Source organism: Phasianus colchicus, chromosome 1 (genome assembly GCF_987193195.1).
Source record: "Phasianus colchicus chromosome 1, bPhaCol1.hap1.1, whole genome shotgun sequence".
NCBI classification, from domain to species: domain Eukaryota; kingdom Metazoa; phylum Chordata; class Aves; order Galliformes; family Phasianidae; genus Phasianus; species Phasianus colchicus.
Window position 1 is genome coordinate 6,803,564 of NC_143436.1, and position 12,555 is coordinate 6,816,118.

Here is a 12,555-nt window from a genome sequence, read left to right on the forward strand (position 1 = left end):
AAAAAGTCAATCCATATTGCTAAGTTTGTGAGAGGACTGGGTTGGTCCTGTGTACCTGTGCACAAGGCACTACACAAAGGCAACACCTATAGATCAAAAGCAATGCTCTTCAGTAGGGTTGTAAACAAACAACAGGAAAGTGAGTCTGGGTCCTGGATATTTAGATTGCCATGGAGAGCCCAACTAGAACACATGAGACTGGCCAGATGCTCAGCACCAGCCCTAAGCAGGATTTGACTCCATTAGTCATAAGTGACTGTCCCAAGTATTTGAATGCTGTTAGCGAAGTTGGGTGTTCCTCCAAAGCTTTGTAAAAGCCCTCGGTAGCCTGGAGTGTCCGCCTCGTGCCACAAAATCTTGCCTAATTGTTTCACGAAGATTGAGTTATTACCTGCGAAATGGAATAAAGACCTCATACCCAGAGTGTGATGAAATCACCCCTACAGTGGTATAAAATAGAAAGGAAAAAAAAAAATGAGTAGGAAGTTTTACTATAGCAACCAAGTTTACATAATATCAGTATGCTTCAAGTGAAAGCTCTAGAAATGCTTAATTTGAGGTACCTTTTTCCAGAGCTAATTTTAAATGATGTTTATTTCTGAAAATCACTGGTTAGCTGCTACTGAGTAGCCCATTGGTTCCTCCTCAATAGCAACTAAGATTTCAGTACTCAAAATTCATTGATCAGTTCTAGCTAATAATTTAATTTTCTTTTAAAAGGCTTTTGGTTATATGCGAACTGTTTTGTATCTCCAAACATGATGAAGGGAAATATGTTTTTTTTTGTTTCAGGAGAAATCACATGGCAAATAAAAATTTCTTACTGAACGGTTAAGGGTTTATAAAGCAAAACTTTATTCCAATATCAGACCTAACTGTTAAAGATGGACTTGTTACAAATAATCAAAATACTTCAAAGGGTAAAATTGTACAGAATTGGGTCCATTACTTTGGCTGCTAAAGGAATTTTACTGCTTTTCACATTAATTGCTTACTGCTTTCACACAATTGTGCAGCTCTGCACAGATGCTTCGTTCAATTTCTGCGTGTGTGCTTTGCTTTTCTTTCCACTGCCTTTCTTGAACCTCCAAAAGTGAAGCCCATAGACTTCCTGGCTCACTGATAAGCAGGCATGCTCATTTCCTACCACAAAAACAAGATGCTCTATTTTCTTCTATTAGCCATGCTACTCTTTCCCAGCTCATGGCTTACCCAGGAGGTATTTCTTTCTGAGAGATAGAAAACACCTGATTTGCATTCACTGCTACTATCTGGACCAGATTTCCTTTTCCACTTGCATTAGTGCAGGATCCTGAGTGATTCCACCAGAGTCATTTGAGCCTGCTCCGAATTTGCACCACCGCTGCTGAGATCTGATTCTGCCTCCTCTCCTAGAAACTTGCTTTGATGCCAGAGATAAGCTGAATCCAGAGCATGTTCATTGGCTTAGGGGAGAATAAAGCAGAGGATTGAACTCTTTTCGTGCTGCCTTGCAGGCTTGATGGAGAGTGAAGTCACTCGGAAACTTTCCCTTGAAGTGATTCCAAAGGTAGAATTTCCTTGGTGCAACACTGGGGGGCAAGGTGATTAAAAGAATGGCAATTAAGGAATGAGTGAGGAGTGGGGTTTGGAGAGGTGAGCGCTACAATGGATTTGGCTGTGGTACATGGAAGGCAAAGGATGAGAACGGTGGCGGTGATGTCAGAGTGAAATCATATACTGAGTGATCCGACAAGTCCTTTGTCTTTCTCCAGCCCTACCTCTATTGCGTGGGTTTCTTTTTGAAGAGGTGTTCATTTTCAAAGGCTGAATTGTTTGGAGAATTGCATCTAACATTATCAGTTTGAAAAGCCTTTTAAATGGTGACTAATCTGCAAATGGGAGATAGAACTGCTCTATCTGCTTTGTTAGATGCATGGAGAAACTGAGGTACTGAGAGTGCAACCCTGGAACAGATGGGGTCTGGGCCTCTGAAATGAGGGCAGGTTGGGGAAGAGGCATTTGTAGCTGGAAAGGAGTTAAATTCTCCAAACTGCTGATTCCAAATTCCAGGTTCCTTCCTTAAAATGGCCATATGCTCCACTAGCTGAAAATGCTTAATATCAGTGGACAATGGTTGCACAGCAATAATGAAGCTCCTCTAAGCTCTTGTTTACCTCTATTGTCTGATACATACTGTGAAAATTAGTGCAGCTTCATTTGCTATTACCCCTCTTCATTTCCCTCTGTACTGTAGTAACAGACCAAAGCTTCAATTTTTTTTACCTCAGCAGTGTTCCTTCATTTTTAATAAAAGTTGCTATTTTGCACACTGGTGCCCATCAGGAATGTGGCAATACCATTACAGATAACAGAGCCAACGTGCAGATTTTTGTTGTTGATTTATTTTCTTTCTCCATGTTTGAGACTTAATTCATACATAGGCACTACATAATTTATGTTTGAGAACCATATGATCAGAATGCAGTTTCTTCCTATAAGCTTTCCTTGAGCCTTATCTCAGTATCTTTTATAGGCTGGGTTTCTTTTTTGCATTTGACCCTGTTCCTGCCTCTAACTTTTAAATGGCAAAAGCAAATGTGCTTTGAAAAGTGTGTTACACTGTAGTTGTTAAATAAAGCAATAACCTATGCACTTGTAATGCTTTCTCTATGACCTACTTACATACTACTTCACCCTCCTTATAGTATGATTAAAAGCTGCTTTGAATCCACTATTCCCTCAAGGGATTTGAGGCTAGAATTTAACAAACTGCTGAGAAGGCTTAAGTCAGTAAGAGGGCTTCCCTACAGCTTCTTCCAGCTAATTCACATGTAATTAAAAGGAAAATAAATATTTCAAAAGAACATACGTTCTAATGAAGCATTTTTAAACACTTACACCTTGTGAAATGGGGCAGATTTATAAAGATCTCGGTATCTCATGGTCAGATTTCTAACAAAATTATTTGTGATGCTTCCCCCTTCCCCATCCTTTCCATCCTATGACTTTTCAGCCAGCAGCAGTGGGAATGCAGACCTTGAAAGTGGCTGGGGAGAGTGACGTCTCTCAGATGTAGTACCAGCAAAGCAATGGAGAGGTACGGATCCAGCCACACGGGGTGAAGGGAGGGTGGAGACTTCTTACAGAAATATCTTCATCCTCACAGAGCTGTCTGCATTTCTCCCAAGCTGAAACCTGCCTCTTCTGCAGTGGCAAGATTTTGAAATTGAAAGTTAATCCAACTCTGCTCTGGGCTGGATTAACCACCATGGAGGCCTCAGATCAAAACCCAGGTGGCTGCATCCAGCTGGAGAGAGCTGTGCTGGTATCTCCTTTTATTTCCACTTTGCACTTATTTTTTTATCCTCTCTTTAGGCCCACGCTCTGGCGGATGGCTGGCGGAGAGGAATTGCGATCAATGGAGTAAAGGAGAGGCATAGCTTTGCTTTGTGTTTCTCTACAGAGATGTTTAGGTGTCACGGTGCTGAGGACAGTATGCAAACGTATATAACAGAGCAGATTAATAACACCATAGATATCTGTGCAGGACTGCAGCTGTCCTACGGGGATTATGCTGAGGGCCAAGCGAACCTTTTCTTTCTTTAGACTTGCAAAGTAGGCAAAAATTTTAGCAGCCTGAGGGGTTTTTCTTCCTTTTAACTGTTTAAAATGGAAAAGTACCTTGAAGAGTGCAATAAACCGGACTCTGAAAACTCGCCTAGTCTGTATTTTTATCATCAAATCGATGGTGGTCAAAATTTAACTAAAACTTGGTGCGATTTATAGCATACCCATGCACTGGCTTGCCTTAATTTTATTCTGAAATACTACTTGAAAAGTTTAAGTGTAGTAGTACTTAATCAGTGTTTGTTGCTTTTTTCGAGTGCTGATTATCTGGAACAAATAGAATTATGAAACGTGAAGAGAGATTCGGAATGAGAAGCAAATACAATGCAGATAAACATTTTGTCTGTCTAGACTGCTCAGATCTTTCAGTAATCTTTGCAAATATGTTAATATTCTTTCGCCTGGAGCTTCTATGTACTGAAGCAAGGAGGTTTTGGAGAGGCAGAGGAAAATTTATACAGATTTTCAGGGGGCGGAAGCGTGGGGGGGAGGGAGGAGGGGGGCTGTTTCTCCTGTTTGCATGTGTGGAATTTGGTGTACGTCTCAGCGATGTCACTTCTGTGCCTTTGCTGTGGACAGCCCTCAGTGCAGCATGGCTGGGAAGGGGCTTCTGGCGTGTTACAGATGTGAGGGTTTGCTGTGTAAAATCCACTGATACCTACTGAAATCCTGTTTTTTGATCAGGCGGGGGTCATTGCCACAGCATCACCTCACGAAGCAATGCCCCCAGTTTGGGCGCTGAGGTCTGAACCGTTTGGGTGGGCAGAGCCCGCCGATACATCCGTCCCCTGTGCCCTGCGTGTGGCGAGACGCCTGCACCTTCCTACCCCACACATCTCCCCTGTGACAAGAGGGGGGAGGAGGGGGGGCAAACCGACAGCGCGGGGTTTTTTAGGCATTCAGGACGAGGGTTTCCCCTCGGTGCCATCTGCAGCTCCAGCAGGGCAAGGCTTGGCGCGACCTCCGTCCCTGAGGAAGGGGCAGTCGGCGGAGGCCCCGCTCGCAGCCTCAAAGTTTGCGCGGGGCTCGGCGCGGCTCGCGCTCCCCGCTCGTACACCGGGCGCTGCGGCGGGGCTCCCGTTAGGCCTCTGCCCGGACCGGCGGGGCCCGCCGGGGGCTCAGGGGTTAACGGAGAGCTGCAGCGGGGAGGTGGCTCCGCCTCCCCGCTCAGCACCTGGCGCTTCACCGACAGTTGCCTCAGCAGTCGATTTCGGAGGGGATTGGCGGAAAAAGCAAGAGGGGGAGAGAAATGTGACAACTGCCGGGGCTGGCGGCTGCTGCGGGGAGGCCTCCGCACCTGTGCCTGCCTCTCCGCCGCCCGGCGCAGTTGTGGGATCCGGCGAGCCCCGCCACATCCTCCCTGCAGACCGCCGCCGCGCCCGGAGCACAGCATGACTTCTTCGTTCAAGCTGGATTTCCTTCCGGAGATGATGGTCGACGGCCGCTTGCTGGTCTCTGATAGAATGTAAGTGGCACCGGGGCTCCTTCCCTCCTCCCTGCCAGTCCAGCCGAGTGCCTCGCAGTTGCTTTGTGCTCCCCGGAGGGCCGGGCGAGGGAACGCTGGGCGCCGTTGGTGCGAAGGGGGGAAACGTGAGCATCGCTGCGCTCGGGCTGCGTGCTGCGGAACCGAACCCCGCTCCTCGAAGCCCGGTCCCGCTTCGCGCGTCCTGATGGAGCGGCAGCTGCAGCTGCGAGCGCGCGGGACTGAGAGCGGGCAGAAAGCAGGGCTCTTCTCCTCCTCTCTCCCTCTTTATTTCTTAAGTTCCGCCAGCTGTCTGGTGCAGGCAGTGTTAATTAGCACGAGGCTGTGCTTTACGTGCAGTTGGAGCGGTGATAAGGTTTAACAGGGGGTGCCGAGCGCTGGAATTTCAGCCAGAGAAGCGTTTCCCGGTCACCTGCCTCTGCTCCATTAATCTCGATCTGAAAGTTTCTGTGATCGTCCTCTTGGGCTTTGCCAAATGACAGGAATTTTCAGGTAACCTCAGCCTCGTTGGGGGGAAAAAAGTAAAAGCTAGGGAATGGGGAATGCAGAAAGATAGAAATGCTGAGCGCCGTGCTGCGTTTGTACCGTTTCTAGAATGCCTTTTATTTTGCTTTTATTTCGCTTTTTCTTTTTTCATCAGGATGACAAATGTGGTTTGAGTTGCATGAGAATGAAGCGAGAGGCTTTGGCATTGAGTCTGCACTGGAGCTATTCAGGTTGAAGCAGCGCTTAAGTTACAAATGTAAATAAACCCGGGCGTGCTGCAGAGACTGTCACCTGTGATTTGCCCAAATCAGGTTGTCTGCTGTGCCCCCATCCAAGACGATTCCGACTTCTGTTACCTCTTTTACTGGCAACAAACTTTCTGCTCAGGTGGTATGCTTCCCTTCCTGTCTGAGCAGAGGCATTCGGAATAGGCAGTTGTTCAGGCAGCTGGGATTTAATAAGTGTGATAGAGAAGGGAAAAGGGCAGGGGCAGAACCTCCTTCATGTGAATGACTTACAGTTTTTTAGTCTTTGGAGGACAACAGAGTGCGTAAATGCTGTCCGTTTCCTCTGGTTAATGGTCTTAATTCAAATGAGTTCTCTGCTGTTTTCCCTCTCCCCCTCCCTTTAAGGTCTGTGTTCCTATTGGTATCGGTCAGCTAGGCTGAGTTGAAAAAGGTGCTGTATTTCTCTCCTTTTGCATAAAAATAGTGTAGGTTTGACTGATGGGGCACAAAGTTGCACTGAACGTTCAGTTCACTCACCTTCCAGCTCTCCATAGGGGCTTGCCAAAGCCACACTTTTCCTTGTCTTCACTGTCTCTGCTTTGATTAGACTTTCTACCTGCTGTCCTTCCAGGCAGTGAGAAAAGCTGCCTCTGACAAACATCTGCAGGCTCAGAGGCATTATTAACTGCATCTGATGATGCCATGTTATTACTTAGGCTTATATAACTTTATCTCTAACTTGCCCCTCAAGGGGGGGTGTACCATGTCAGACTCTTGGTTCTGCACACTGTCTGTGATCTTCTTTTTTGGGAGACATCCACAGTGTATTTTAACACAGCTTGAAACACGGTCGGTGTTCATCAGGCATGAGTCTTCATGTGTGTCCAAAGAAACAAAAATGACTCTAGATATATGTCAGCTTTGAAGCAGATCTGTAAATATGGGGGTGGGACAATGAATGTGAGGGGGAATTGCTCCCACACACATTTTTTGTAGGATTTGATGCTGGTCCCTCTTATTTATTGCGGAGAGCACTTCGTAATTTCTTGAAGGAAAAAAAAACTTTACCTCCTGCATCTTCAGTGGTTGTGTTGTGTTGTTCTGGAAATGCTGCCTCCTTGTATTAGCCAAGCTTTGCTTTGCTGCCAGTCGAAGTAATTGTGGAGATTGTATGATTTCAAGGGATCATGTGTCATGCATACAAATTAATGTTGAGAGTAAATTGCTGTTAACTAAGGGAGCGTCCATCCTGAAAAAATCTTGAAAATAAATGCTCTCAGTGGAAGCTTTCCAATGCCACCTTTCTAAAACTGTGTAATTTGCTGTTTAAAATGTTATTTCGTCCTTCTAGCAACATGCATTTACGTGCCAGTCCCCAGCTCTCTGGACTAATCAGTGCTGAAGAGAATGCAGTTTGATTACGCATTAAGGGTCAGGGGCATGTTCACACCTTGCCCTTTGGCTGGCCCACCCCAGACGTGCAGTGAGACACCAGCAGCGTGCTGTGCTGTGACAGTACAGCGCAGAGCATACTTGAAGTTATGATGCAGCACAAAACTTTTAACCTCGCCATCTGGTCTAGCCATTGAGTATAGCTTCGTTCAGTCTTTAGCAGAAAGGAATTTCCTATTTTAGAGTGAGGCAATTAGCAAGATGCATGTAAAAATCTCTTCTGTTTTGCAGTGAAAATTTGCAGAACAGGATTTTTTTTCTCTTTTTTTTTTTTTAATGCCAGTGGGAAATCAGGAATTGGTGCCATGCAGTATCACTTACACTTCACATTGTTTACGCATTCAAAGGTTCTATGTAAAAGGAGTTATTTTCAGTATTATATGTTCTTTCAACGTGCAGTAAGGAAGGAGAGTTTTCATTTTTCATATCTACTTTGAAAATCCAATGCTAGCTTGATAGTGAAAATACTCTTACCTCTCTTAAATTAATTCCTCTCAAATGTTGCTGCCTTCTTTGCTTTGCTGCTGCTCCTATCTAGACAAATATAAGTAAAACAACATCAGATACTTTGAGCATGATTATTTAGTGTAATTAAACTATATGCATAGCATTACTGTGCCTGATTAGTAACTGATTGGCAGTTTTACTGGAAAAAAAAGAATCATTAATGGAAAATAGCATTGAAAAATAGACACTCCAGGATATGAAGCATGAACTTCTTGTTCTTGAGGGTAGATGGCAAGTTGGATGCTCCATCCATCACAAATCCTTGCGGAGATCATTTAATGCTGTCACTGAAAGATCAAGAACTGTTTGATGTTATTCATAGCTTGCACGTGTTGTTTTTGAGGAAGAACCAAACATGAAGATACAAATGGAAGTGAATGTGTGTATTTGGGCAGGTTTGGAGAGGGTTAATGGTTCCTAAATACAGTTACAAAGCATGAGTTCATTGTAATTTGCTTAGTAATTTCACTGAGTTACCTGTAGATGCCAACAAGATGGTTGTAAAGTAGTTGCTTTGAGTATTAACTGTTCATTGTAAACCCCTACATTGATTTGTACATTTGTGCAATACCACAAAGATTTTTGGTTTTATGATGCATGTTCTGCTGCCTAGGATTTCCTTTAATGTAAATGAGAAATAGCCCTTTTTACTACCAAGGCAAACTCAAATTTTACTGCAGTAGTTCATATCTGGGTATCGTGTCAATAAAATGTGATACCCTTGTCAGATGGCTTACAGCAGTTCACATGCAGCTGCTTGGGTTCTGTGGCAATTATGCATGAAAGGTATTCACTGTTGAATTCCTGTCTTTTTTTTTTTTTTTCCCCAAGATAAGTCAAAATCAGATAAGTGCAATGTGCTGATTTAAAAGGCAGTGAAGATCAATCTTCAGTACTTTTTGCATACATCGTTTAATAAAGAAAGGATGTTGTCATTCATGGGTTGCTCTTGCACTTAACAAATAAAACCCTTCCCCACTAAACGTGCAGAAGAGGGACTTTCCCAGCATAAACTGGAGGTCACAACATTTTTTTCGACTTCACCTCAGGGGAAGCTCAGCATACTGTCAGAACTAATTTATCAGCTACCTGTTTCTTTTGTACGTAGAATGTCAAACCATGAGTTGCTTACTGAAAATGGATATCCTGCTATCAGCTGCTTTGAATCCATAGCCTCACCTTTGTACTGGCATTTTGCTTTAACTTTGGTTTAGCAGTAGCTTTATTTGAAGTATTGTGGCTTGTTACTTAACCGTAATTTAATGGACCACGATTCCCTGGGTCATTGTTGAGAGACAGCACAGTGAAAGGAGAGGAAAATTCTCGATCGTTTACAAGGATCTTCAGAAGGGAAAGCAGATCTTTAGGTATCAACTGAACGATTATGGTTTTGGGGTTCCTTCTCCCCATCCTCTTTCCTAGTAACTGACTAGAGTCGCATTCAGTATTTAGCCTACCATAACTCTTAGCACATTAATATTTAAATATATCTTCCACTTCCTATGATGTGATCTCACAAGTTTTTAAGCCTCCCCCACATGTATTCATCATCCAAATTAATCATCACTTATGATTGCTTTAAAAACTTTGACAAGTCTAAATATTTCATTGGCATTTTAGGATGTTTGATATTTTATAAGCATATGGACTATTCAAATTTCATAATTAATTCATAGGTTAGTATAAAAATACTTCACCCAACTGGTATAGGAGAAAGGTGTACAAAATTCAGTGGTTTTTAAAAACTCCTGGAATAAAAGGAATACGTTTTGGCAAGATGTAGCCCTCTAGAGAGGATCTTATATCTTAATCATAATTTTTTTTTCCATATAAAGCAGAGAGATGAATTATTATTTTTTTTTACTTCCTTCATTTCTACAGTTTCCTATAGTGGATTATTTCTTGTGTATACATATAATTGCATCTTCTGATACTGCTTCCTTTGATTAAAGCAGACTGGTGGCTGGATAAGGCTAACAGAGGCTCAAGTCACAATGTACAGAATGCATACATAGAGCGAGGATGAGCTTTACTTAGCAAAGATGTGGGAAAACAAGAAAAAAGCCTTCATAGGTGCAGAAAAAATGCAGGACCTAGAATGCCTATTTGGAAAATAAAAACTAATTAGGGCAATAAATGTAATGTTCTCAAATAATTGTGAAATAATTATTCCCCTTTAGAATCTTCGTACTTTAATTGCTTTTCCCCCGCATTCTGCATTCCTATGTAAAAGGAATAGAAGCATTCGTGTTCCCTCCAGGATTTCATTTTTCATTTGCAGTAAGCTGCTGGCTTTCTCATAAAGGTTTTCAGAAATATGTTGCCTTAAACGGTGTTGTTCTTCCATATGGTGTTAAGTATTATAGGTGAATGGCAGATGTTGAAGTGATAAATTCTCTCCTCTTGTCCAGATAAAGCACCTCAAGATTTAGTTCTGTAGTTTCTCCATCCTCTGTATCACAGATTTATAATCAATTCCTCATTTTCATTGAAACTATATTACATAAATAGGACGCTTCAGCAGTGTATTCTCTTTGCTCACAGCTTGATCCTTGAAAAATCAGCTGACAATAGTTTAAAATTATAATATTAATAAAGAGAAGATCATCTGGCCTTCAAAATGACATCTGAAAGCAGCTTCTGTTTTGTGTTAAATCTTAATTACTGTATTTAAATGAATGCCTAAATGAGCCAATTCACAAAGGAGTTGCCTACTGTACCACTAGTGCCTGTTTTGGTGATTTTTTTTTTTTTTAATTTTTTCCTTTGGATTTAGACAATTTTTTTTAAAAAAAGCTTATACTGAAGCTCTGTTTTCTTGCATCGTACAACTCGGATGAAGATCAAATATCCTGAGTCTGGTCCCTGCTATGGGACAGTTTCTCTTGTCTGGATCCCCTTGCCCAGAAAATGATGACAGTGCTACCTGATGCCAGATTCAAGGCAGTGCTTCCCGAGAAACCTCAAGATCAGCAGAAAGGACTCTGCATTGTCTCCTGACCATTATTTTGTGAACTCACCCATTGCTCCCTTTAAGGGGCAGCATATTTTCCACACTGGAAGGACAGATTTTATATTTTTTTTTTTTGCTTAGCACCAGGCAGGGACTTCTATGCCATGCTTGTACATGCAGCAGCCCTGCTGGATTCCTCACCCTGGGAGAAGGCAGCTGTGTCCAGCTGTTCTCCGCTTGTCCTTCCTTCTGCTGCCACCTGGGATGCTCCATCTGTTGTGAAGAGGTATGCAGGGAATTCGTGTCCTTTCTTGCCCTGTTGTGCTGCAGAAGTTGAGCTGCTTCATACTGCCAGAAGAACAGCAGCCCAAGTGTTTCATTCTCATGTTTTCACGTCCCGGTTCAGTTCTTGGGTTGTTCTCTGAATCTTAGTGTGAGGTTTTAAGGTTTATGGCATTAGTTATTTCCATAAATGCAGCCCTTGATCTTTAATAAAATTATATTAGTAATCTACTGATTTTTATTTCTATTTTTTTCCTCAGTGTAAATTACCATGCTAAAGCAAATACAGCTCTGACAGAAGGGCCTACCACAGAACATCTCCTAGCAGTGGTAGCAGGTCATTGCAAAGCTAACCTACAGCTTTTTTGGTTTCTTGCCATTTAGATATGATGGCCTCTATACAGAGGGGTTGGAGTGTGGATAAGATCTACCCCTGTGGCCCAGCTACGTGCAGCTCGTTACCCTCTGGATGTAAGACAGGCAGTTCCTGCTGCACCAACCTTGAGTCTTTCTGCCCTAAACCACACTGTGCTATTATTGCTCTCAGTTACTCCATCAGTGTTCTTGAAAGCGGTTCCAGACTGATTGCAAGTCACAGCTGATGAGCTATCTTTTGTTCTATAACCTTGAAAAAGAATGAAGAGCCTTCATCCTCCTAATCCAAAGGCGTGATGCTGTTGTCTTGTTTGATACACGCTCGCTATTTCCGTTTCTTGCTTCTCCATGGCTCTGCACCACTAACTCACTCAGAGATGCAAAAAATAAAAATAAAAATCAGCAGCTCTCTTGACCCACCTTTCGTACCATTGACTGCAGACCTCGCTGGCACTTGGTCCATTGGCACTGGGTGGCCTGGCCTCACATAAGTGCACTTCATTTCCCTGAAACAGACCTAGGTAATTGAAAGTTATTAACTTCTGGCAGAGGATAACTGTATTTGAAAAATCTACGAAATCAAGAGGTCTATTCTGTTCTTCTCTTTAATTTATTTATTTTTTCTGGTTCATTCAGTTGCCTAGATCTGTCAGCTTTCCTCTGTAATTCATTGTTAACGAGACAGACATCTGGCTATGCCCTTTATCAATAAACGCTTTTATTTTTTTTTAATATTTTACCACAGATGGATTGTAGAACAAGCATTGGGAGTCTGAAACGTTGTCAAACATGCTGCATGCCCAGTGGCTATATCTTAAAGAAAAACCTATTCGGTAACTGGTTTTCATACCAAATGCTGTAGAAAATCCAAGTAGATGCCTGAAGCCTACTTGATTTCACTATAATTTTAAGTAAACTTAGTTGCCTCATGATGTCTTCTAGCAGGGAGGGAAATCCATTGTTGTTTCTGGTTGTGTGTTGTTTGGTTTTTTTGGTTTTTTTTTTTGTGGTGTATCTGTAAAAACAGAAAAGCTGATTTTTGTTAGTTGAAAAATGAACCTTCAAAAATTGAAATTTAAACTAAATTTCTTCCAAGATCTTATTGCGTGGAAAACTTTTCTCCCTCTTTCCTTTTCCTCCTACTTTTTTTTTTTCCCCCCCTTTCTTCATACTTTAGCTGC

General features: G+C 42.5%; 1 protein-coding gene across 7 annotated transcripts in view; it reads left to right on the forward strand.

Moving 5' to 3' along the window:
• Nucleotides 1-12,555, forward strand: part of CELF2 (CUGBP Elav-like family member 2) — a 373,475-nt gene that overhangs the window by 126,749 nt on the left and 234,171 nt on the right. For 2 of the 7 annotated variants that reach the window (XM_090134522.1, XM_090134510.1), the window contains exon 1: nucleotides 4,701-5,074. The exons of 4 other annotated variants lie outside the window; for them this stretch is intronic. In XM_090134522.1, the coding sequence (XP_089990648.1) occupies nucleotides 5,001-5,074 (74 nt within the window). In that variant the 5' untranslated portion in view covers nucleotides 4,701-5,000. Of the gene's footprint in view, nucleotides 1-4,700; nucleotides 5,075-12,555 lie in introns of those variants that run through there. One more of the 7 variants, XM_090134528.1, reaches the window with a different exon arrangement.